The sequence below is a fragment of the Microcebus murinus genome, chromosome 21 (genome assembly GCF_040939455.1).
Source record: "Microcebus murinus isolate Inina chromosome 21, M.murinus_Inina_mat1.0, whole genome shotgun sequence".
NCBI classification, from domain to species: domain Eukaryota; kingdom Metazoa; phylum Chordata; class Mammalia; order Primates; family Cheirogaleidae; genus Microcebus; species Microcebus murinus.
Window position 1 is genome coordinate 3,696,056 of NC_134124.1, and position 24,659 is coordinate 3,720,714.

The 24,659-nt window shown below is 58.1% G+C and overlaps 1 protein-coding gene across 4 annotated transcripts in view; it reads left to right on the top strand.

Moving 5' to 3' along the window:
* Nucleotides 1-4,184: 4,184 nt before the first annotated feature.
* The window catches only part of JADE2 (jade family PHD finger 2), a 52,464-nt gene continuing 31,989 nt past the window's right edge, over nucleotides 4,185-24,659 (top strand). Inside the window, exons 1-4 of one of the 4 annotated variants that reach the window (XM_075996057.1) lie at nucleotides 7,654-9,377; nucleotides 9,474-9,596; nucleotides 15,441-15,498; nucleotides 17,541-17,635. In XM_075996057.1, the coding sequence (XP_075852172.1) occupies nucleotides 15,441-15,498; nucleotides 17,541-17,635 (153 nt within the window). In that variant the 5' untranslated portion in view covers nucleotides 7,654-9,377; nucleotides 9,474-9,596. The other 3 variants (XM_012762185.3, XM_012762184.3, XM_012762186.2) reach the window with 3 other exon arrangements.

Below are 24,659 nucleotides of genomic sequence, written 5' to 3' on the forward strand. Positions count from 1 at the left end.
CCAGGAATGCCTAACTCTGAAATCCATAGCTTCAACCACGTAGTCTATCACACTGGAAACACTGGTGTCCAGGCTGACTGTGTGTATTCAGCTCTGTGTGTATTTCATGTGTCAATAACGTTTGCTAGACTGAGAACCCTCGGAAAGCAGTCGTGTGTTGTATTTCTCTCGGTGTCTGCAGCATCCGTCGCCGAGCCTAACACATAGATCCTCAGCAAATGTTGTTGGAATTGAATTCTACAGACACATGTTTACCCATCTCTACACACATTCACAGAGAAACATACACGGAGGACGTCTCACTTTCAGGAGCATCTTGGGACAAGTTCTGACAGCTATCAACTTTCCCACTCTCTCCTGGCACCACCCCACCACGGACATGGCTCTTGTCAAGGTCACCAGTGATTGGGATCATTGCTGAACCCAGTGACCAATTCTCAGTCTTCAGCTTACCTGACCCTCCAGCAGCTGTGGACACAGGGCTTTCCTCCCTGCTAACACTCTTTCTTCCTTTGGCTTCCAGAACATTCCTCCTCTATCTCTGGATGCTTCTTTTTAAGAGAACATCTTTGTTGATTCCTATGCATCTTCTAGACCTCTTAAAAACCTTGCAGTGGCCAAGGGTGCCATCCTTGAGCTTCTCTTTCTACACTCACTTCTTTGATCACAAACTGCTCTAGAGCTTTAAATACCACCCGTCTGCTGACCACTCTCAAATGATATCTTCAGCCTAGACCTCATCCCTGAGCTGAGGCTGTCATGTCTAGCTGTCTATGGGATGGCTGAACTTGGACATCTCATAGGCATCTCAATATAGCAGCACTGAGAGCAAAAAGAAGAAGAAGAAAAATAATAGGCATCCCAAACTTAACATGTCCAACACTGAGCTCCTTATCCTCCCCCCAAAACCTACTCCTTCCAGTTGCCCCCAACTCAGTTAATGGCAACTCCATCCTTCCAATTGGCTCAAGGTAAATTCTTATCAAGGTCCTTGACTTCCTTCTTTCTCTCACATTCCATCAACAAATTCTGTCACAGCTACTTCAGAAATATATACAGGATTTGACCACTTCTTACCACTTCCACTCTGGTCCAATCATCTCTTACCCGGTTTATTCTAGTGACCTCCTAAATGGTCTTCCTGCTTCAGCCTTGTCCCCTTCAACCTGTTCTCCAGATAACAGCTGAGTGACCTGTGAAATCCAGTGTCAGATGATGTCACTCACGTTTCTGCTCAAGACCCTCCATATCACTCCAGCAAAAGCCAAATTCCTAACAACGACCCACAAGGCCCTACTTAACCTCTTCCACTGACACATCAAGCACATTCCTGCCTCGGAGCCTGTACACCTGCCGGTCTCTGCAGACACAGTGGTCCCGGACTTTTTTGTGTGTGTGTCACAGACCATTCTGACAGTCTGTGAAGCCCATGGACTCCTCCTGAGGAGAGTATCCATAAATCTGTACAAAAATTTCCATAAATTATAAAGAAAATCAATTATACTGAAATACAACTCTCAAAATATTTTATTTTAAAAATGTGTAATATAGTAATATATGTGCTTCTTTATTAATTCATTAAATTACAAGAGCTAGCAGCATAATTTTGCAGTGGTGATGAGTGTTATGATATCTTAAGATATCTGCAACAGCTATGATATGAAAATATCTGTGATTTCTACTAGCAACAATGTCACAGGTGCTGTTAATATCACTGATTTGTTGCCTGTATTCATAATTGAAGAATATGTTAGATTTTAATTAGTGAAAATAAAGTTGTAATTTTTTTTCCCCATCTAAGGTCAAGATGCCCCGAGTTTACAGACCTATGGAGAGGGAAGTCTGTGGACTCCAGGTAAAGAAGCTCAGGCTTAGAACACACCCTCACGCACGGATAGATTCCTACCTGCAGCCTGCTCCTTCACCTCCTCTCGAAAGCTGCCTTCTCAGTGAGATCCTCCCCGACTGCCCCACACTGCGCATCACCCCTCCCGACTTATTTTTCTCCATAGCACTTAATGACTGTCAACATCACATATTTTTTAATTGTGTCTCTCCGCCCACAAGAAAGTAAGTTCCGCAAGACCAGGCATTTTTTCTGCTTGGTTTGTGTCCTGTCCCCAGCACCTAGAATGGAGCCTGGCATACAGGAGGCACTCAATAAATACTTGTTGGAAAAAAATGAATGATTAACATCTCCAAGAACTCTGCTTCTTCTCATTTTCCTGTAAAAAGTTAATGAATGATTTGGGAGACTTTTAATAGATTAAAGAGTTATAATTAGCTTTATCGTTATCATTCCGTTAACGCTTCTAAGGTTAACCTCAAACAGTAGCAGAGAGCCATGGCAGTCCAGAGATTCTGGCCAGGCTCGAGGTCCCGGACAAGAGGGCTTTCCAAGGCCTTGGTAGAGGGCCTGGGCCTCACCCCAAGTTCAGGGAACCATCTCAGAGGCAAAGTGGCGCTTGCAAAATTCTCTTCCTTGGACCCCCCATCCCCAGTCAAACCAGTAACACTAGTACTTTCCGTTGCTGGCAGTGGGGCAAAACGAAACCACACAGGCCTCAAGGTCAGCTGGGCCCAAGAGCCAACTCTGCGGCCACTTACCAGTGTAACTGCCGGTAAGCTGCTACACCTTTCTGAACAGGTAAGACGGGGCTGCCGGGAGGATGACATGGAGCAGCTCACGCCGTGCACGGCCCAGAGCAGATGCTCTGTAAAACGGCCATCCCTTCCGTCTTCCACCTCTCGAGATCTTTTCATAACTGCTTGCCAAGGCATCTTCCCATTCCAGCTGGTGGGATCCTGACGGCTAGCAGGAGGAGGACTGTCCTGGCCTCTCCTGCATGTAAACCCTTCGTGACCAGACCCAGCCGGAGCAGTCCCCTTAAGACTGTGTCACTGCAAACTGGTGCCTTCACTCCCACCCCAGACATGTGGCTGACACTGCTGTCTGGGCCTCACTGTCAAGCCCACCACCATCAGTTTTCTCTCCTCCTTCTGCCTACGCGGGGAGACCTTGCCTAGGTCCTCACAGAAGGCAAGACAGAAATTATTGTGCCCCAGTTAATGAGCTTTCAGAGGGTGCTTTCATCCTTCCAAAAGAACTTAGGTACCAGGCAAAGTGCTAACGTGCCCGCTGAGCCAGGCCCTGCATTACACATACAGCACACAGATGTGCAAATATGCATATATGTACGTGTGCACACATGGCCTCAAGAGACCCACGAACTACTCCTTTTTACAAGAGCAAAAGGAGACCCAGAGAGATGATATTCGCTTGCCCATATCACACAGTTTCTGAACTGCGAAGCCAGAATTAGAACCCAGGTATTTAACCATCTTGTTACACACTCCCAGTCAGCGACACCTGTTTCCAGACACTGAGCTTGGCTTGGGAAAAAACTCTACTAATTGACCACCAAGAGCCAGAGCTAGGTTTAAGAGCCAGAGCTAGGTTTAACTGGGAGGTGATACCCAGCCCCTCCTCCTGCCAGACGAGATTCTCCGCAGACTTTGTGAATGAAGGCCAAGGAAGAGAAATGTTGCAGCGATTCCCTTTGAGCTCATATTTCTTTCTTGTTGCAAAAAGTGCTTATTTCAGCATCCATCATCTCCCTCTTTGTTGGGTAGACGATCCACCCTGTCGGAGGATTTGTGCTGTTATTATGAGTTTGTTTATTATTAGATTTATTTCTCCTATAAGCAAATGTGTTCACAACATTCCATCGGGGAATCTTCCTAATTGTCACATAAATGTCATCTTATGTAAATTGAATATTTATCTTTCCACAGAAGGGGGTGGAGAGGAAAGGAGGGGAAAACAACCTTTAGTCTCACAGAGGGACCCAGGCCACTCCCGTCCCCATTCACAACTCACTCACCCATGTGCCTTCAAAGCCAAAGGTGAGCGTAAAAAAATTATTGGATCATCTTTGAGGGATAGCCCAGAGAGGGGCTGAGAAAAAGTTGGCAAGGGTGCTTTGGGGATGCTGGCCCAGGCTCCCCGATCTCCCCCAACCTGCCCCCGAAGCCAGACCACCCCCTCCCCAGCTAAGGGCATTCTGAGGAGGCTGAAGCTTGACCCCCATCCCTCCCCATCCCGGAGGCCAGCCCTGCCCCTTCCTCGAGAGAAGGTGAGCGCGGCGGGCGCAGCGGGCTGGGTGGGTGTGGCCCGCGGCTCTGGGAACCGACCCAAGGCCCCGCCAGCGCCGGCGAGCAGCCCGACAGCCCGCCCGCCTGGCGAGCGCAGGCTCTTCTTCCAGAAACTGCGAGGATCCGAGCGCACTGTTTGTGCACCACAAGGTCAAGTCGGGAAGTGGAGCCGGAGGAGGAGGGGCGAGGAGGCGAGGGTGGGGAGAGGGGCGCCCCGCTTCCTCGCCAAGTGCCAGCCCTTGGAAGTTGCCCCTCGTTATTTAACCCTTTAGGGGGAAGGGAGGGATTAGCAAGGGGGAAGGGGATGCCCCGGGGCAGAAATCCTACAGAGGCCAGGACGTGCAGCCAGGCTACCCACCCACCCATCACTGCGTTCCCCGAGCCCCGGAAATGCGGGGCAGCGTTAGGCGCCAGGAGGCACCAGGGAGGGGGAGAGGGCGACGAGCCCACTAGGGACCCTCTCTACGGACCGCCCCCCGTTTCTCGAGGTCGCCCACAGTTTCAAGTTTCCCCCGCCCGGGATGTTCCCATTTTGGGGGGAGGGCCGCGCCCCCTCCCCCAGGCTGGCGCGCGCCCCTCCCCTCCGCTCCCCTCCTGCCAGCACTTTCTGCTCACTTCTGGCGCTGCAAAAACGCCACGCGATTTATTCGGTTCGCATTTTAAAGCCGGCGATTCCGAAGCGGGGCCTAGGGCGAGGGTCTCCCCAGCCGAGCCCCGGGGGGCGGGGTGCTCGCTGCAAACCTCGTTCCCTCCGCGAGTGTCGCCTCCAGGCTGTTATTTGCAAAGAAACGTCTTTTTGACGCAGGGAGAAATGGCAAATTTTAAGTACGTCATTAATATGGCGCCAAAAGATTTTTTTAAGTATAAGCTTGCTTGCTGGCTTTTTCTTTTCTGTTTTTTTTTTTTTTTTTTTAAGGTTGCGGGGGGCGCCGCCCGGGTCCGGGGCGCGAAGGGGGCGGGGTGTGAGCGGAAAGTGCGAGTGGCGAGTGGAGGGCGGCGCGCGAGTGTGCGGAGTGCGGGCGGACCTGATGGGACTTGCTGGGGCGCAGCCGCCGCTCGGCCCGGCCCTGGGGACGCGCGGGCTGGGGGCGCCCCAGAGCCCATGGGGCGTCCGAGCCAAGGGTGCGGGCGGGCGGCCGGCCGCCGGGCCCCCTCCCCCGGCGCCCGCAGCGCTACCTGGACCTGCCCGGGAGCCAAACAACTGGGCGGCGGGGGGAGGGGGGCGCCGGGGGTGTCGCGAGCGGAGATCCGAGTGAATAAGAAAAAAGTAGCTACTCCCCCTCCCTTGCTCCTCCTGCCCGCCCCCACCCCACCCCCACCCCAACACATTTTTTTTTTCTAAAGAGATCACAAGGAAGTCTTGGTTTAAAAAGAAACAGAAACATACACAGGGGGTTGGTGAATGGTGCCGACCGCGGCCATCGCAGTCGGAGGCTGCATTTTGGGGGGGCGAGCAGCGTCCATGGAGTTACTTTGCGCCCACTCCTAGCAGCACCGGCTCAGGTCCGGCTGGCTGGCCGTCCCCGGCAGGGGCGTGGGGCCGGGGACGCCGCGGGCCCGGCCGCCTCCCTCGCCGCGACCCCGGATGGATGCGCGCCCCCCGCCCTCCCGCGCCGGCCCCGGGAGCTCCTGGTTTCGGGAGCATCCTTCCCGCGCCGGCCCCCGCCGCGGCGCGTAGCCGAGGGCAGCGCCCCCCGGGAGGGCACCGCGGAGCAAGGTAAGACCCGGCCCCCGGCGGAGGAGCCCTGCGCATCTCCGCGGCGTTATTTGGTGTTTTTGCAACAGATCTGCCAGCGCTCCTCGCTCCCTCGCTCTCTCGCTTGCTCGCTCGCTCCCTCTCTCTCCTGCTGGCTGCCTGTTCTAGGAAGCCAGCGCGCGGGGGGTGGGGGGATGCACGGCACCGGGGAGAGATTGCGCATGTTGGTCAGTCGTGTTTTAAAGAGTACCGTGCGGGGAGGCCGAGAGGGGCGCATGCAACAACAACTTTTGGAAGGGTGAGCTTGGCGACCTTCTTTATTAATGACTGCGGCAAAGCGCCCCCGGGCCGGCGAGGGGGCGCGGGCGGGCGGGGGCGCGCCGGGGCTGCAACTTGCCCCGCGGGCTCCGGCCGGGCGGCGGGCCGCGACTGGAGATGGGTGCCGGTAGGGGTCGGGGGTCGAGCGGCCGGGGGAGGGGGCTCGGAGAACCCGGAGCTATCTGCCCTCCTGTCTCCCCGAGTTTCATTTTGTTGATACGCAGCACGTCCGGGCGCCGAACCGGGCTGAGCCGGTGCACATGACCTCGCGCTGGGCTCACGTGCAGCCGGTCCGGTCCCAGACACCTTCCGGGGGCCACCGCCTCCGCCCTGTCGCCCCCTCTCCGGGCCGGCTGCACGCGGGCGCTGCACGCGGGGGCAGCATGCTCGGCTTCTGGGCTCTGAGGCTCTGCACAAATTAGACACAGTTTTCCTGGAGGGCGGGGGACACCTTTTCCAGGTGAGTGTGGCGGGTGCGGAGCGCCGGCGCCAGGGCGCGGGCTGGGGCCGGGGGCAGCGCCCCCTCCGCGGCCGCGCGGGAGCCCGGCGGGGGAGCGGCGCGGGGAGAGTGGAAATGTACCGGCGGCGGCCGGAGCGGCGGGTGCGCGCCCGCGGGGCGACGGCAGGGGGCGTGGCCCTTGTTTACCTTCTCCCAACTCGGCCGGTTCGCGTCCCGCTCTGGGGACGGAGCCGCAGCCCCCTGCCCTCCGCCTCCGCCCCTGCGCCCCGGGTGGCCCGGGAGTGCGCAGGCGAGGGCCGGCGGCGGACCCCGTCTGGGACGCACACCTGATTCCCAGATGAGTGACACTGCAGCCCCCGCCCCCACCGAGCTCTGCTGCAGTCCCTCCGCCGGATCCCCGGCCCCGCCCCGCCCCCGGCAGCGGCATCTTCCCGGCCTCGCCTCCTTCCTCCTCACCCTCCCGCCTCCCCACCCACTCGCCTGCGCCTGCGGAGCGGCTCCCGCCCGCCGCCTCCCCGCCGGGCGCAGACTTGTGGCTCCGCGGCCGCTTCCCGCCCAGCCCGGGCCCCGACGCGCCCTCTCCCCGCGGCCAGGCGGTGCGGGGTCCCCTGGGCGGCTCGTGGCTGCGCTGCGGGTGCCGAGGACGCCGGACACCGCCGGGCAGGCTGCTCCCGGGCCTCCGGAGGCCCAGCCCCGCACGCCGTCCCTAACTAGGCGCCGCGGCCCCCGCCCCGGGGCTCGGCCGCCCTTTCCGGCGGCTCCCAAACCCCTCCCCGCCCGGGCGGCAAGCCCACCCCCGCCCGGCGCCGCCCCCGGCCCGCGCCGCCTCTTGCCCTGCCTTCGCCGGGGCCGGAGCCCCCCGCAGCCACCTCCGGCTCCTCCTCCTCCCGGCTCCCGCGGCAGGAATCACGCCGGCGCGCCGCGGGCCTGCGCTCCCGCGGGCCGCCTCCAGGGGCGGGCTGGAGGCCGCACCCCGTCCCCGCCGCCGCCGGCCCGGCGCTGTTTCTCCAGCTTGGCCCCTGGCCTCGCGCGGGGGCTGGGGGGGAGGGGTGCCGCCCGCTCCGCCCTGGCCAGGGCTCACTGCAGAGCTCCGCACCTCGCCCTGCGCCTGGCACCCTAGGCTCATCTTCTGCAGGGTGGCGAGGCACAAAGTTTTATGCTGGCCAGTTTGCAGGGGTCATGCGGAGATGCCCTGGCTTGCCTCCAGGGCAGCTCCAAAGGAGTCGGGACGGGGCTGGATGGGCCCGCTCCCTGCCTTTGTTGCAAGGGGGAGGAGCCCTGAGCGCTGAGCCCAGGGAAGCTGTCAGGACGCTTCCTTATTCACGGTTATGTTTGCAGACTGAGTCTTGGGCCCGGGAGGTGGTAGGGCCGCGTGGCCCCTCCTCCCAGAGTAGCATTAACTCCCTCCCTTAACTGGTAAAATTCCCAGTAGGACATTTGGCAAAAGGGCTGGGCAGGGAGCTGCCAACCGGGCCTGGCCCTGTTTCCTGGGTTCCCAGGGTGTTGGCTTCTCCCCACCCCTGCCTTCCTCTCTCACCTTAGGGCCCCAAATGAACGCACCATCCGTCCTGTCCCGTCTTCCCCAGACGGGTTGGGACTCGCACAGCGATCTAACAAGCAGAGGAGGAAAATAACAACAGAATAACTGTAAGAAGGAAGGAATGAGTAATAAAGCTGACCCAGGCAGGGAGGAGGGCTTTCATGTTTAAGAGATGCTATTTGCTTTTTAGGTCACAGGCTGCAAAAACAGGCTTTGATCCGAAGTGGGCGAATAATTTATTGAGAAAGTTTGCATGGTAGGAGAAAAAAGGGATGTTTGTTTGATCTGGAGCCTCTCGGCTGTCCCAAGTGCTGTTGGCTGTTGTTTTGAGTGGAAAAGCGTTTGGTTCTGCAGCAAATGCCTCTCAGAGGGAAGTCCCCGCCCCAGGCCGCGGGACTCACAGTGAATGTTGGTTTTGAAACTGTTTGGCCAAGGGTCTTCCCAGCACTTTTGGAGATGAAGTGTTTAAGGGTAGAGTTATTTGGGCTCAGGATGCAGCAAACGTTTCCAGAACGTTTTCCCATCCAAAATGCTTTTCCTTCCCCTAAATTGCCTGGCCAAACAGCCAGTGCCGGCCATCCAAGAGGCTGTCAGAAATCTCCACTTAGCTCTCCTTGACAGGTGAGCTGGCACCGCTGGCCCCGGGCCAGACACACCACAGTCTTGCGGCTAGGCCTTGGACACTGACTCTCACATCCTTCGGTTGGGGGCAGGGTGCTCCTGTCCACACGGAGGTGGCTGTCTTCTGCTCGTGACCTGGGGAGCGGCTTCCAGTCCAAAGTCTTCCCAGCACGAGCACAGCTCTCTGGGAGCTCGCAGTTCTCTCCTTAGGTTCTCTGACAGGGAGGGCAGGTGAGAGCTGGGCAGGTTAGGGTACCCCTGGCTTGCCTTGTCCTCCAGAAAGGGCCTGTACCGTGTGGCTCAAAAGCCACAGGTCCCAGCTCAAAGTCTACCTTCAGACAGCCCACAGGAGTACCCCCATGCAGGCCCAGGAACTCACAGGCCTGTGCACTTCAGCCGACCGGGGATGGGGTACACCCTCTGCAGTCAGCTTAGGTGTGAGTCCTGCCTGTGCACTTGCCAGCTGTGATGATGGCTCTGTGCCTCAGTTTCTTTATCTGCTTCATAGCAGCACCTGCCCCATGGCGGGTGTGCAGAGTGAGCGATATGTTGCCTAAGAAAGACGTAAGCCCAAAGCCGGGCACGTGGTAAGTACTTGATTGGTATTAGCCATTCTTACTGTTTTTATCAATGACCTGGGGAGGGCCCCAGTGCAGCTTTGACCTTTGATCTCTCACCTTTAGGCTAGGCCAGAGAGCCAGCTCCCTTCTCTGAAGAAGGGGTCAGAGGATCCTGCCGGGGCCAGCGGGCAGCCAGATGTGGGAGCCAGCGGCCTGAGCTCTGCCCTCTCTGAGGCGAAGAGTAGGGTGAGAAGGGGCCAAGGACAAAGTAGACCGAGCCCTCGTTCTCCCAGCACCACTCGGGGTGTCCCCAGCAACGGCCCAGAGGGTGGGCGTGGGCGGCATGTGCTTGGGCAGCCAGGTGCCCTTGGGGACACTGGCATCGCAGGTGGGCAGTCATGGGTGTCGCAGGAGGGTTCAGCTCCCCAGGCTTGGAGAAGCAGGTCTCGAGGCCAGGCCGAGGGTTCCAGGCGGCAGCCCTCCCTCTGTGCGCACGGGATCATTTCTGTGACTGCAGTTGCTGTCCCTGAGACGGCATTAAAGTTAATGAGAGATAGGAAAGAGCGGGGCTCTGACCCCCGTTTAAAGTGGTTTAAGAGTGTGCAGCTCTTGTTTTCTGAATGTCTGGCCTTCCCGACACAAGGGGGCTCTGAGGACAGGTTTTCCAGCCGAAATATCATTAAATTGTATTAGCATCTTATTACACACACGCCTTAGCGGTCTGCCTCAGACAGGGAGAGTTTTTGTTTCTCTTTGAAAGATTGTGTCTGGAATGGTAAATTGCCTGCTTGAAAGCCCTTTTCCCCCCCTTTTTTTAAGGAGGAGGACGAAATCCTGCTGTGTGTGGTGGCGGGCAGGGCAGGCCTGGTGGCCCCGGGAGAGCAGAAGCTGGAGGCCAGGTCGGGGTGTTTTAACTGCCCTGGGAGCGGCTGCAGGAGCCGGCCTGAAAGGCCCACTGTTCCCAGGGTCAGCTGGAAGGGCGTTAATGGAGGCCCGGGGTGTTTATTTGAGTTTGTTTGCAGAGAGGTCTTTAAAGGGGGCTGGCATTGGGCATTGGTGTTTCAAGTCCAGACCTGAGGCCCCCACCAAGACCAATGGCTAGTGCTGCCAAGAAAACATCTGCCACCAAATTGCTGCCCTATTACTGAGTTGACATTGATCATTAGCCAGGAGCCCAACCAAATAAAGCCTCTTGGAAAATGTGTGAGGTTAAGACGGGGAAGGCAGGCTGTGAAAACAGGGCGAGATCCTGGGCTGGGGTGTTTGTTCCTGCAAGCCACGGGCAGGTCAGCTGGGCTGTGTGGTCCCAGCGCCGCTGGCAGGAGGGGACAGGAGCACGCCTGGCACTCCCTGTGATGAGCTGGGTGCAAGGCGAGGGGGCTGCTGAGAGATCGAGACGGAAGGCTCCCTGCCCCCTGTGGCATGTACATCGCCAAGGGGAAGGACATTCAACAAGTAGCCCAACAGACAACAGCTGTGGTGGGTGCTCTGAAGACACCGGTGGTGAATTTCTTTAGATAGGGACATCGGCATAGACTGGCATAGGCCACATTGAAGCTCAGAGTGGAAGGGTGAAAAGTCAGACATGCGCAGACCACATAGAAGAGCATGATAGGCAGCGAGTCCCCTGTGCAAAGGTCTTGAAGCCTGGAATCCTTGGATCGTGTCAGGGAATGAAAGAAGGCCAGTGTGGCCAGAAAGTGGTAAGGAAGGGGTAATATGAGCTTGTCCAGGTAGGCAGGGGCCAGATCGAGTAGAGTCTTGTGGTCAGGAGGTTGAGATTTGTCCTTTGGTCAGCAGGAAGCCTTTGAAAGATTTTCAACAGGGACATGATGTGATCTGATTTATGCTTTAATTTTTTTTTTTTTTTTTTTGGAGATGGGGTCTTGCTGTGTTGCCCAGGCTGGACTTGAACTCCTGGGCTCAAGCAATCCTCCTACCTAAGCCTCCCACATAGCTGGGACTATGGGGACAAGCCACCACATCCAGCTAATTTTTTCTATTTTTTGGAGATGAGGTCTGGCCATGTTGCGAGGGCCGGTGTCAAACCGGCCTCAAGTGGCCCTCCCACCTCAGCCCCCTGGGTAGCTGGGACTGCGCACCACTGCTCTGGGCTTCTGCTTTATGCTTTCTAAGATTCGCTCTGTGTGGTGTCTGGATTACGGGGGAGCGGTGGTGCAAGCTGGGGGATGAACAAGGGCTCCAGGCACGAGATGAGGGTGACTTGGATCAGCGAGCTGACAGCAGAGATGAAGAACGTGGATGTGTTCTGGAGGCAGAGCCCAGAGGACTTGCCAAGGCCTGGCTGCAGGCGAGGAAGCTCAGAGAGGCCGTGGCTTCCTGTCCGTAGAGGGGGCTTTGGGGCACCCCCAGAGCTTTCCTGCAAAGGAAAGCTTCCTACAGGTGTCTGCATTGCTGGGGTCGACAGGACAGGTGCAATGGCAGGAAGAGGAGAGCCTTTCTTTCCTAGAGTCTCCTGTGTAGGTAGGATTTCAGGAGCGCTTCCTGTCCCTAAAAGCAAGTGCCTTGTGACACGGAGACACTCTTCTCCCAGAGCAGACTTTGCCGTGAGGGAGATTGGAGGGGCCAGTGGAGAGGGAAAGGCCAAGATCCAGTCTCGGCACCCCCACCCCCAGTGGCGTTTGTTCGCAGTCCTGGATTTTTCGGCTTTGGTAAAGGGGCCCTCCCTGCACCGTTGCTCGGTTGGGGACGAGAGTGATTCATAGGACAAAAGGCGGTCTCACGGGGCCCCGGGCCTCATTTGGAACTTGATCAGCCACGGTGACAGTGTGTGTGTGTGGGGCTCACTGGAGGCAGGTGGGCCTTTGGGAAAGACTTGGTTCAAAGGAGAGAAGCCTCACTTACAACACGGTGGCTTCCCTCCGAGAACTAGTTATTACTCCAATTAAGCCACCTCTCGACCTGCTCCCTTAATGATAGCCTGTCCCGGGGCAGCCCTGACCCAGAAGCACGATCGATAGCTGGGCACTCTGGGGCGTTTCGTGGAGGGCAGGTTGGACGGGGAGCTGGCTCGGCGTGGGGTGGAGGGCAGCGTGCTGGCAGTCAGTCACCTGTCGGGCCCTGGACAGCAGGCAGCGGCATCGTGAGAAGGACGTGGGCAGTCGAGGCACCTGTTCTAGGGGACCTTCCTTACTCTGCAAGGCCACTGCCCCCCCTGTCAGAGGAGCCCCCCAGGTGAGCACGGGTGGGGACTCGCCGACCCGGCCCGGGGCTGCCGCGGGGTTAGTACCTGGCGCCCGAGTGGCTCTCCGGCCACGGAGCTCAGGCTGCACGCTGCTCTCGCTGCCGCTCCCCAGCTGGTTCTGGCCCGCACATATGTTTAGCTTGGCCCTCGCTGAGTGTTTTAAAAATTCTGACTCAGTTGCCAACATTTTAAATTCAGGAAATTTATGTAAAAAAGCCAGACCCAGTCTTCTGGGAGGTATATGTCTTTCCCATCGTCCTTGGTCTAGCGAGGGCTGGAGCTAGGATCCGAACCTGTCACCCCTGAATCCACAGCCCCGACTTTTACTGCTGTGGGGGACCCTGGCTGGGAAGCGCCCTTTTCCTTCGCTGGAAAGGAAGAGAAACGGAATTCCCCGTGCACGACTGCAGGAGGGAAACGGTGGGCCTGTCTGCAGCACCTCCCCTGACTCCTGCCCTGCTGGCCACGGGGCAGAGCTGGGCTGGAGGAGGCAGCCTTCCTCGCCCTCTTTTCATTTTTTATTTTATTTATTTAATTTTTTTAGTGACGGGGCCTCGCTTTGTTGCCCGGGCACAGGGTAGTGGCATGATTATAGCTCACTGCAAACCTCAGACTCTTGGACTCAAGCGATCCTTCTGCCTCAGTCTCCAGAGTAGCTGGGACTACAGGCATGCGCCACCACGCCCAGATAATTTTTTTGTATTTTTGGTAGAGATGGGGTCTTGGCTGTGTTGCTCAGGCTGGTCTCGAAACTCCTGACCTCAAGTGATCCTCCTGCCTCAGCCTCCCAGAGTGCTGGTCCTCACACTCTGGACCAGGGGTCCTCAAACCTTTTAAACAGGGGGCCAGGTCACCGTCCCTCAGACCGTTGGAAGGCCGTTGGAGAGTGCGGCGCACATTCCACACATGCGCACTGTGGGCCCGGGACAAGTTGGCTTCTAAGCAGGACAGGCAGCAGCGGCAGAAACACCCGGTGGGGCGGATAAATGTCCTTGGCGGGCCGCAGGTGGCCCTCGGGCCATAGTTTGAGGACGTCTGCTCTGGACACTAGACCCTGGAGGGCAGCGGGGCTGGCGGCTGTGGGTTGCTGGGCTGCTTGCGCTCTGCTTCCCAGAGGCAGGGCAGTCTGCAGGTCAGGAGCGGGGGCTCCCGAGTCGTGTGCAAGCCCTGTCAGCTTGGGCACGTCACTTAACCTCTGAGCTTCAGTTTTCTCCTCCGCAAGAGCCAGGTGGCCGTCATACCCACCCACAAAGAAGGGCTGTGCTAAGGTCAGGGAGGCCTGTGTGTCCCATGGTGCCACCTGCCCCAGTGGGTGCTCAGCGGTCTTAGCCGTCCTTCTTCGTGCCTCCCTGGCATCCAAGCTACTGGCACTCCCAGGTGTCCCTTGGTCCCTCGCCCCCTGGAGGGCACTTTACCTTTGGAGCTGGGCAGCAGCCGCTGAGCCTTGCTGCCATCCTGATCCTGCCGCTGGGGGACACTGGGTGGAGAGAAGAAACTCCTGGCCGAGGCCGAGCCCGAGGCAGGAGGGTCATCCTGGTCAGCTCAGAGATCTGGGTAGTCACGTGGGCCTAGGAGAACAGATGCTCCCTGGTCTCTGCAGGGCCACAGTGAGATAGGGGTCCCCCGGGGCTCAGCAGGAGCAGCCGGGGGTGGGGGCGGCGGGTGTTAGGCAGCAGATAGGGTCCTGCGCTGGGGTGGGGGCCTGGCTGACCTGCAAGTGGCTGGGCCATGGGGCCTTCTTCCCGACAGACGCCCTCTGTGGCCTTTGCTGTGGGCAGCAGGGCAGTCTCAGGACGAACAGGACGGTGGGGGGAAGTGCTCTGAACTTTGAGCCCTGGGTCTGCTGTCACAGTAGGGCTCAGCCACAGGCTGTAAGACCTAGAGCAGGTGAGCAAGGTGTGCTCCCCTCTGGGGGGCCCAGAGCAGGCCCCGCCACCCAGGACTCTTCTGGAGTAGAGCAAATAATGGGATAATGTCGGGAAAACACTTCCCACCTGCAGGCGCTGATGGAGGCCTCAAAGGCAGCCCAGCGTGGGCCCGGGGATCAGACCTCGCATCAAGTCCCATTCCGGCCCATTACTAGCCTGTAAGTGGAGCTGGCAGGTCACAGCTGCCGGGCTAGGAACAGGAGGCAGTGCGGGTGGATAGAGGATTGCCCGTGCGGGAGCTCCCTGTGCAGGGACCTCCCTGTGAGGCCGGCTGGAGAGAGCCGCCCTTACTCCCTTGAAGTTAGATATTCCAGGTGAGATGAAGTGCGTTTGTGCTTTTATCCGGGGCGGGGGGTAGGGCAGGGCTGCCCAGCCCAGGGCCAGACACCTGAGCGCATGTATCTGGGGGGGGCAGCTGGCACTTCCCCTCCCCCCATCCCATTTCTGCACCCTGCTGGCCCCACGCTCAGGACTGTGCCCTCAGTGCTGTCCCTGCTGGCTTGTCCCCAGCTTTGCATGGTGTGGCCCTCCTGGAGAAATCAGCCTTGTTTCTGCCCTCCCCGCGCCTCAGCGGGGTGCAGCGCAGGAGGCCTTTGCAGCGGGGGAAGTGGGCTTGCCGGTGGGCCTGGGTTTCCTGGAGTGGAAGCCGGGCTGGGCAGGTCACGGTCACTGTTAAGTGTGAGCCTGCCGACCCCGCATGCCCTCTCCCTCTCTCTCTGTCAGCTTTGGCCAGCCTCCTCTCCCAACCCAGCACCTCTGTGGGTGGGTGGGAGAGGGTGGGGCTGTTCTAGACAAAGGCTGGGGCAGGGGCTGATGTTTCTGGGGTGGAGTAACCGTGGGGGTGGGAGGTCGTGCGTGGGGTGGGAGGTCGTGGGGCGGTTTAGGTTGTGGGGTGATTTTCTGAGAGGTTGAGGGTTTCCCAAGGCGCGAGTATAACGGGCCTGCCTTTTGTTGCAGATGGAAGAGAAGAGACGGAAATACTCCATCAGCAGCGACAACTCGGACACCACTGACAGTAAGGCCTTGCATTTCGGGGCTCCTGCAGGGGAGGCATTTGAATAATTGTCAGGCCCAGGTAGGGGGAGGCTGCACCATGGTCTTAGCTTGACCAAGGGGCACGCTGATGAAAGCAGAAATGAACTCAGGACCCTCTGCCCCGAGCAAGTCCCTGTGCCTTACCATGGCCTGCAGGGCCTTGTTCTCTTCACTCCACTCCCTTTTACCCTCTAGGTCTCAGGTCCACTTGTTTTGCTCTGGTCGGAACAGAAAACTCCCCTCTGGGCCTTTGCATGTGTTGAATCAGGGCCCTTAGAGGAAATTTCTATGAAACAGACACAAAACCTGATGCGTGGTTACTGTATAAGAAAAATTTCCTAACCAGCGGTGAGCTCATGGGTAAGCGGGCTCACGTCTTGCTTTACGATCTGGCACGTAGTAGGTGCTCAGTGTGAGTGTTTGTTGAACCGTGAACAGAGGCCGCTCCTTCATGGGATCTTGGCAGTAGACTCGCAGAGGCAGACTTGGGCATGGGGTGCGTGTGCCAGCTGGATGTCTGGCAGAGGGCTGCATCGGCAAGGGAAAAATGAAGTTCAGGGCGCCTCCCCTGAAATCTGAGAAGAGAAAGGAGGTTTGCCCAAGGTGAGAGCTCTGGGATGAGGTCGCAGGGCAGCTCTTCTCAGGTGCCCCTGAGTAGCGAGGCCTGCCTGCGCCTGCCGGAGTATCTGAGTATGGAGGAGTCCCTCTGCCGTGGGGGGAGGGGCGCGCTGCCGGGAAGATCCCACCCGGCAGTGGCCGCCCTGCTGGACATCCAGGCCAAGGAAGAGGCTGCACCGCCCAGGAGGCCAGGCCTGGAACCCTGCAGTCTAGACCTGTTCGTTCACACCTGTGGTGTACAAGTGGGATTAAGGGGATCTCTGAGGCCCCTCCTAGCACCCCGAGTTCCATAGCCCCCCAGAGCCTGAGGGCAGATGTACTAACACAGCTGGTCAGGTCCCAGTCCCTCCCCTTGGGGCTCTTTCGCTCAGTGTGGCCGTGGTGTGGCCGTGGCCAGCCCGCCCTGCCTGCAGCCGAGAGCACGGCATCCGGCCTTCAGTGGCTGCAGCGTGCTGCCTGCGGCCTGGCTCAGTGGGACCGAGAGCTGCGTCCTCTGCTTCTAGCCTTACTGCAGGCAGAGGAACCCTGGAAGGGTGTGTGCATGGAGCTGCATCAGGCTCGGGCCAGGCTGGGGCCAACCCCCTCCCCACCTGCCCCCACCACTGTGCACCCCTGCCGCGGCTACCCCTGTTCAGCCAAAGCCTCGGGGTCTCCCTCTGCCCCTTTCCTGCTGTTCCTTTAACTGTAGGGGCAGAGGCACTGCCCTGAAGTCCAGCAGGGGCCTTAGAGCCTAATGATAATAGCTAATATCTGTTGAAGAATCACTGAATGCCAGGACAGCACTAAGACGTAGCAGATGCGTTATCATTTCGTCCTCACAACAACCCTTTGAAGACGGTCATTCTCCTGCCCTTGTTTTACGGAAGAACTAACCAGGGATTGGAGAGGTGAAGTTATTTGCCCAGGGTGACAAGCTAGTGAGTGGCAGGGTCCGGGCTCAGGCTGGTGGTCTGCGGGTGTGATGCAGAGCAACACTCTTCCCGCCGCCCTGCCTCCGTGTGGGCACTGGGCTTCGCCCCACAGCATCCTGGCGGCGCCTGCCCTGGGGCGCTGCGGAGAGTGTGCGCGGAGGCTTATTCCAGCTCTGTGTGACCAAGGAAGACACAGAGGCCCAGAGGAGCCCAGCACCTTTTCTGGGGTCACACAGTAGGCTAATCCTGAGCCCTAGTGACTGCCTTTGATTTCCCCAGCCCCTTCTGCTTGGCGAGCGGAGGAGGCTTCGTGTGCCCATTCATCAGTGGGGAGACTGAGGCCCATAGCAGGGGCAGTCCATCAGCCGGGCGCAGAGTTCCCCCCTTCCTGAACGTTCAAGCCAGGGCTCCCTTACAGGCCTCCTGTCCTTGGACACAGGTGGGCGGTGTTCTTGGCCACCAGGACCCCTCACGGACTGTCCTCTCCTCGCAGGTCACGCTACGTCGACGTCGGCGTCAAGATGCTCCAAACTGCCCAGCAGCACCAAGGCGGGCTGGCCCCGGCAGAACGAAAAGAAGCCCTCGGAGGTGGGTGGTGACGAGCTTCCCAGAGGCCATGGGGAGGAGAGCAGGTCCAAGTGAGGATGTGGTGGTGGGGGGGGGTGGCTGAGTGGATGAACAGGGCGAAGGTGTTCCTGTCCATCCGAGAGGGGAAGCTTTGCAAGGACCGCAAACCGGGCGATGAGGCAGTCTGATGTTGTGACGGAAAGTCCGGATGGCCGGCCGCTGTGACAAAGGGAGACCATGTGCAGTCGTCCAGCAGAGCTTAGAGCTGGCTGGTGGGAGTGGAGTCAGAAGCAGTAGGATTGGTGCTCAGATTGAATTGCAAAAAAAAAAAAAATAATTCATTAATTAAAAAAAAATACAGTCAAGTTTGGAACATTCTGGAGGCTGAGCCAAGGGTGACAAAGGTTTACTAAAGAGGGGTTCCCAGAGCCACCCAGTTAGTCATGTGCACCTGCGTTTGGAGCCTTCCTGGCTTTGACCAGGCTACTCGGGGAGGCTGAGGCAGGGGGATCACTTGAGCCCAGGAGTCTGAGGTTGCTGTGAGCTAGGCTGACGCCATGGCACTCACTCTAGCCTGGGCAACAGAGTGAGACTCTATTTCCAAAAATGGGGAAGAGAGGTGGGGCTTCAAACCTGGCCTCTTTTTTTGGAGACAGAGTCTTGCTCTGTCACCTGGGCTAGAGTGCCGTGGAATCAGCCTAGCTCACAGCAACCTCAGACTCCTGGGCTCAATCGATTCTCCTGCCTCAGCCTCCTGAGTAGCTGGTACTACAGGCATGTGCCACCATGCCCGGCTAATTTTTTCTATTTTTAGTAGAGACAGAGTCTCACTATTGCTCAGGCTGGTCTGAGCTCCTGAGCTCCAGCAATCTTCCTGCCTTGGCCTCCCAGAGTACTGGGATTACAGGCATGAGCCACTGTGCCTGGCCCCAAATCTGGCCTATAAGCGGGACACTGTGCTGCAGCCTACAGAGCAGCCAGGCGCTGGGCTGGACACTACTGGGGATATTGAAACTCGCCCACATTCTCAGTCCTGTTGTAGGACCCCAAGGTTGTAATAGCCAAGAACTTAAGTCCATGGGCTGACATGCCAAGGGCAGGAAGGCCCAGAGTTCTGGGGCAGAGCCCATGCCATGGGGTGGGGGAGGGCATCTTTGTTTCAAGCCAGGGCCTCTTCTTCCCTTCCTCTCCGCTGGGGCAATCCTGGTGCCTCCTCTTCAGCCAGCCCCGAGGGGTGCTTCCACCGAGCTTTGCATTTGAAAAAGCACCTCTCTTCCTCCTCCTCCCACCCTCCTCCAGCTGCCCTACCCTAAGATCCTCCCCTTGGGAGGTGGGAGTGGGGGCCTTTGAGACCTGATGCCCTGTCTTCCCTGCCCCCTGCCAAGTCTGAGGTCCTTCCCCAGGCCCCGTGGGGGAGGGGTGGAGGTGGCCGGGATTATCTCTGGGAGAGCAGTTACGGTGGGGAGTGCAGGGGGGAGGCAGAGGATGCAGTTGTAAGGCTCTCTGGAGTCGCCCTGCTGGGTGGGGGATGGGGCGTGCCTCAGTGCAGCCTGGGAAGCAAAAGGCAGGTGGGGCCTTGGGGGGCCCTGCCCCCTCTTAGCTGGGACTCCTCAGTCCTGTGACCCACAGGGACTCCCCAGTTGCAGCTGTTGAATTAGCAAAACAGTAGCCACCTTTTTGTGCCTTCCCGGTCATAGGAGGCAGGAATTGTCATGCCGGTTTTGGAAATAAGGAACCTGCCTCTGAGCATCCACCTGCCTCCTGCTGTCAGGGGTGGTTCTGGTTGACATGGGGGGGAGTTCTGTCCCTCCCCTGTCCCGCTCTCTGCTGGCACCGGTGGGAGGAGGGGCTGCCTCTCCATGCACCAGCAGCCTGGCTGCCCCCAGTGCCCAGGATCAGGCTGCCTGGGAGGAAATAGGTGTCCACAGAGGCTGAGAAACAAGGTCCATTTGCATGGGGCCAGGCCAGGATGGGGCAGGGCCGGCACAAGCCTGTAATCCTAGCACTTTGGGAAGCTCAGGTGGGAGGGTCGCTGGAGGCCAGGAGTCTGAGGCTGCAGTCAGCTATGATGGGGCCACAGTGCTCCAGCCTGGGTGACAGAGTGAGACTCTGTCTCAGAAAGCAAAACAAAACAAAACAAAATTTGCATGGGGCAGAAGATTCCCTCTTGGGTTTTCCAGCCAAGAGCCTTTGTACCTTTCCCCACCTGGAAACAGTCAAACCATGAGAAGAGTGTTGATGGCCGGCCCTGCTGGGGACTGGCGACACGTGAGGTCTGCCTGGGAGACACCTACCCTCTGGAGTCCCAGTCCCGGAGGGCCGAGGGAGCCTCCCCGCCTGGAAGCCTTGGCCTTTGCCGAGGACGAGCCTTCCCTCCTGTCGTGGGCTGGGGAGCAGCCTGCAGGGCCTCCCCCGTCCCCTAAGTGGGAAGGCTGATTCCCAGTCACCGTGGGCAGAGGGGAGACTCCAGTGAGAGCTTCCCAGTTACTTGGCTCACGAGAGGCTGGAGGTGACAGCGAGGACGCGGCGGGAGAAAGCGTTTGCAGGGAATCTGCTCGCTGGGCTGCTGTCTTCACTTTCTGCGAATGGGCTGGAGATGGGGGCCCTTTGTATGTAGTCTTCTGGGCTTGGAGCGAGGGCCTCGGACACCCTGGGGAGGCCGCCTGCCCAGGGCTCTGGAGTGTGAAGCCTGCAGAGTGGCTGTCAGGCTGGTCACTTGGTCTGCTCTTAGTCTGGCAGGAGTCCCTGGCGGGGGACGCTTGCAGGCCCCCACCCACCCACCCGTGGCCGCAGAGCCATGGAACCTGTGGTTCCTGCGTCTCCTCTCTAAACTGGAGGGTGAGGGGCGCTCAGCAGAGCGCAGGCAGGGCCTGGCGAACCCGCAGCTGGGAAAGGCTTGGGTTGGGTTTGGGTCAGATGCGCAGGGCGCCCTGTGATGACCAGGCGGGGCCCCCCAGGAGTGCAAATCACGGGGCGGCCTGCACTGAGTGAGCAAGGTGCCCCACAGCTGAGGAAAGTGCTCAGGGCCCCGTCTGGATGAGTCAGGACCCTGGACAGGGCCGAGGCCTCCAGGCCCAGCGGGTGACCCCTCCCTCAGCATCAGCCGTAGTGCAAGGGCAGTGAGGCCTCAGTACCAGGCCGGAAGGACAGCCCCAGGGACTCAAGACTGAGAGGTCAGGCACACGGTCTGACGTCTGTCCCGGGGTTCCCTTGGGCAGCGGGAGGAAAGGTGGGGCTGGCCCCGGGCACCCAGGCTGCTGCCTTCCCCCACCTGTGGGATCCTAGCAAAACTGAAATTTGTCCCTCGGCCCTTAAGTCCTAAAGGGAGGGAGGGGACTGGCCTGGCCTGGCATGCTTAGGCCTTGGGCTTCTGGTCTGGCCTCTTTCACCAAATGGTGAAGCCACTGTGAGCTTAACCCTTCCTTGGACCCAGCTCACCCCACCCCCAGGGATTCTGATCTAAATGGTCTGTCATTGTCGTGCCCCAGGCACCTGTGTTGTTCTTGGTATAAACGTCTGGGGCACAAGTGTCACTTTGTTACGTGGTTATGTTGCGTGCTGGCACAGTGCAGCTTTCAGTGTGCCTGTCACTGGAATAGCACACATGGACCCACTGAGGGCTTTCCTACCACCCAGCCTCCTCTGAGCCCCCCAACCTGTACCTTTTAAAAGACCTCCCGTTGGGAGCCAGGGTTCGGAGCCACTCCATAGACTTCTCCGCCTCCTTTTGCCCAAGACAGGAGTTTTTGGCTTCGTTGCTCCCCGAAAGCTTCTTGGGGTTTTTTGGGGGTGAGATTGGACGCCGTGGCTGGGTTGAAGGAGGAAGGGAGGCTGTTCAAAGACCTAAGCCCAGGCAGCGAGTGTGGGTGGGGGCAGTCCCCCCGGCCCATCCCCTTCCCGCAGGGGACAGGGGACTCACAAGTTTCTGCCCAGCCCTCGACCTGCCGGGGGTGTGAAGGAGGCCTCTGGTGGAGCCTGGGAGGCCAGCCCGGCCCGGCCCGGGGCAGCGCAGAGCGGGGCAGAGAGGCAGCGGGGTTTCCCGGGCAGCCTGTCAGGGTGGAGAGCTGTGTTCTCAGGAAGTCAGAAGGCAGCCAGCAGGCAGAGGAGAGACGCGGGTCTTTGGACGGGAGCTGCAGGCGCTGATTAGAATCAGCGAGCAGCCAGTAGGCCCGGCTCCTCAGAGCTGGGGGACAGAGCACGCAGGCCCTGTCCCCGGGGAACTTGCCCTCTGTCAGCAGGATGCAGGTGCGGCACAGGAAGGTGTCCGTTACAGGCGGGGCCGCAGCCGGCTCTGCCAGAGTCCCCGGCCTTGCCACCGAGGAGGTCTGTGAGCCCGCACATGGGCCTCGGTGTTGTATCTGTGCAACCCTGCCCGGCCCTGCAATGCAGCTTGTGTTCTGTAGGTGTGACTGTCCTTTCCTGGGATACCTGGAGCTCTGGGGGGGGGGTTCCAGCAGTGAACGGGGCAGGGGGCGGGGAGTGTCCAGTGACGCTGGCCATCCTGAGACGGAAGCCTGGGCGGTCCCAGAACAGGGTGGCTGGGAGCTGGGATTCAGCTGCGGGCTCCTTTGTAGGCCCAGGGGACAAATTCTCATGTCCCCAGATGAGGGAATGAGGGCAATTTGCATGTGCCACCAGGCCCTTTCGTGAGCGCCCAGCCCCTTGTCCCAGGGGACAGGGCCTGGAGGAAAGAGCTGAGCAGCCTCTGCTACCAGCAAAGGGGTGTCCCCCAGACCCAGTGTCCCCCAAAGTTCCTGTATAAAGACTGCTTTCCCCCATCCCCACCCCAAGAAAGGTAGTGAGTGAAGATGGGATACTTCTGCCCCGGGCGGAGGGTGACGGTGGGGGTGGCCAGGTTGTGCTGGGGACTCAAAACTGCAGGACAAATAGGATGCTTTCCTAAGGAGCAGAGGCGTCGGCCAGATGTTTGAAATAACGTGTTTTATATTAAAGCAGTGCTAGCATATGTCGTAGTCAAATGCTGAATGCCCACAAACTTGGGAGCCGAAACAGGAGAACCCAAAACAAGGTTGTGTGCGTGCCCCTGGGGTTCCAGCCAAGTGTCCAGCCCCCTCCCCAGCAGCTCCTCTGAGACCCCAGGGTGGGCGGGCTGGGGGAGCCTGCACGCCGCCTTCCCTCGGGGTGCGGGGCAGCATCCACTTCTAGTAGAGCCGGAAACCTCGCTGTTCCCGCCAGCTGGAAAAGCCTCCTGGCCTCTGGGACTTGTCTTGCAAAAGAAATGTGTGCAATAAATTTTCTTTAAGAGCAGGAAGTGCTGTTATCCTCATGAAAGTAAAAGAAAGAGATGTAGAGTGGTTTTTTTTTTTTTTTTTTTTTTGGTTTTTTTTTTTTTAAGTATCTTACCAACTCAGCCTAGCGGTAGCTTGAAACATGACTGGGCGGAGGGCGCCTATTCCCAGAGCCCTTCTCTGGTGTTTTGTGCTTAATTTGAACTAAGTTTGCTCTTGGCTGAGCTACTCTTTAGCAGGTTCCAGCCCAGGAAAGACGTTTCTTTTTAAAAGAACGACCTGGCTAGTTTGCAGGCAGTGAGCACAGACCTCAAACAAGTGGTTTAACCTTTCTGCGTCTCAGTCTCCACCTCTGTGAAATGGGGGCAACGTGAATTAGGTGAGGCAATGTGTGTGAAGTGTTTAACGCACAATACCTAGAATGCCTTAGCAGGGGAATTACTCTTCTTTGTTCGCTGTGGTTTCTAATGAGAGCAGGTGCTCAGAAAATGAGTCTGATGAGGTTGGCTCTTTCAGGGGAAGACCCTAAAACATTCCTTGAGGGTTGTAGGGGAAAAGGCCACTTCAAGCTCCACATTAGGACTCCTGGTGTAGACAGAGGTCACGGAGAGACGGTCCTGGCCAAAGCAGTTTTCCCTGGCTTTGGGTCGGTGCCCAAGCCCAGTTTTTCAGCTCCACCTGGAAGAATCCTTTGGGCCAGCCTCCTGCCTCCACTCTTCCATTAGGGCAGGACAGGAGGTTTTAGAGTTTAGTTATCCTTCAGACACATCCTGGGGTCCGTCCATTCACTCACGCACTCATTCTGCAAGCGTTTCTTGAGCACCTGCCGTGTGCCGGGAGCTATGCCAGAAACAGGCGCAGTAACAAGCAGCACACGTGCAGTCTGTCGTCTCGCGGAGTCTGTCTGTCAGAGGAGATAGACATTAAACAAATAATTACACAAATAATTCTATTTTGTAATTGTGTGATAACTGCCGGAGCTCTTCCTTAAGTAAGTAAACTTCCTCTTGGCGCCTCTTAGTCTGAAATCTTCTGTGACAGAGTAATTCACCCCTTGAGAAAAGAAAGCAGAAATGCAAGGTCCCAGGATGAAATGTTCAAATAACATCTGCAGATCTTTTTATATTTTTTTGGAGACAGAGTCACACTCTGTTGCCCAGGCTACAGTGCCGTGGCGTCAGCCTAGCTCACAGCAACCTCAAATTGCTGGGCTCAAGCAATCCTTCTGCCTCAACCTCCCCAGTAGCTGGGACTACAGGCATGCGCCACCATGCCCGGCTAATTTTTTCTATATATATGTTTTAGTTGTCCAGCTAATTTCTTTCTATTTTTAGTAGAGATGGGGTCTCACTCTTGCTCAGGCTGGCTTTGAACTCCTGACCTCGAGCGATCCTCCCACCTTGGCCTCCCAGAGTGCTAGGATTACAGGCGTGAGCCACTGCTGGCCAACATGTACAAATCTTGCAATCATGCACTAAGACTTAGTGCGGTGTCTGCCGGCCGTGTGGTCAGTGCACGCTGGAAGCTGCTGCTGTCATTATCTTTATCTGCTTTCGGAGGTCATTCAGACTCCACGGATGCTTTCTTGCAGACCCTGGTTTTAGTTCTTCCTGGGAACTAGGTGCAGAAGGGTAGACTTCTGAATGGTTGTGATCTTCCGTCTCAGGAAAGGAGCAGGAGGGCGAGGCCATGTTTTGTGTTTTGGAGCAGCGTCCTTACTTCTGGGCAGAGCAGGGTCTCCAGCACCCTCCAGGGCTACCCGGGCACCCCTGGCACTCAGATTGGTTATTAAATTA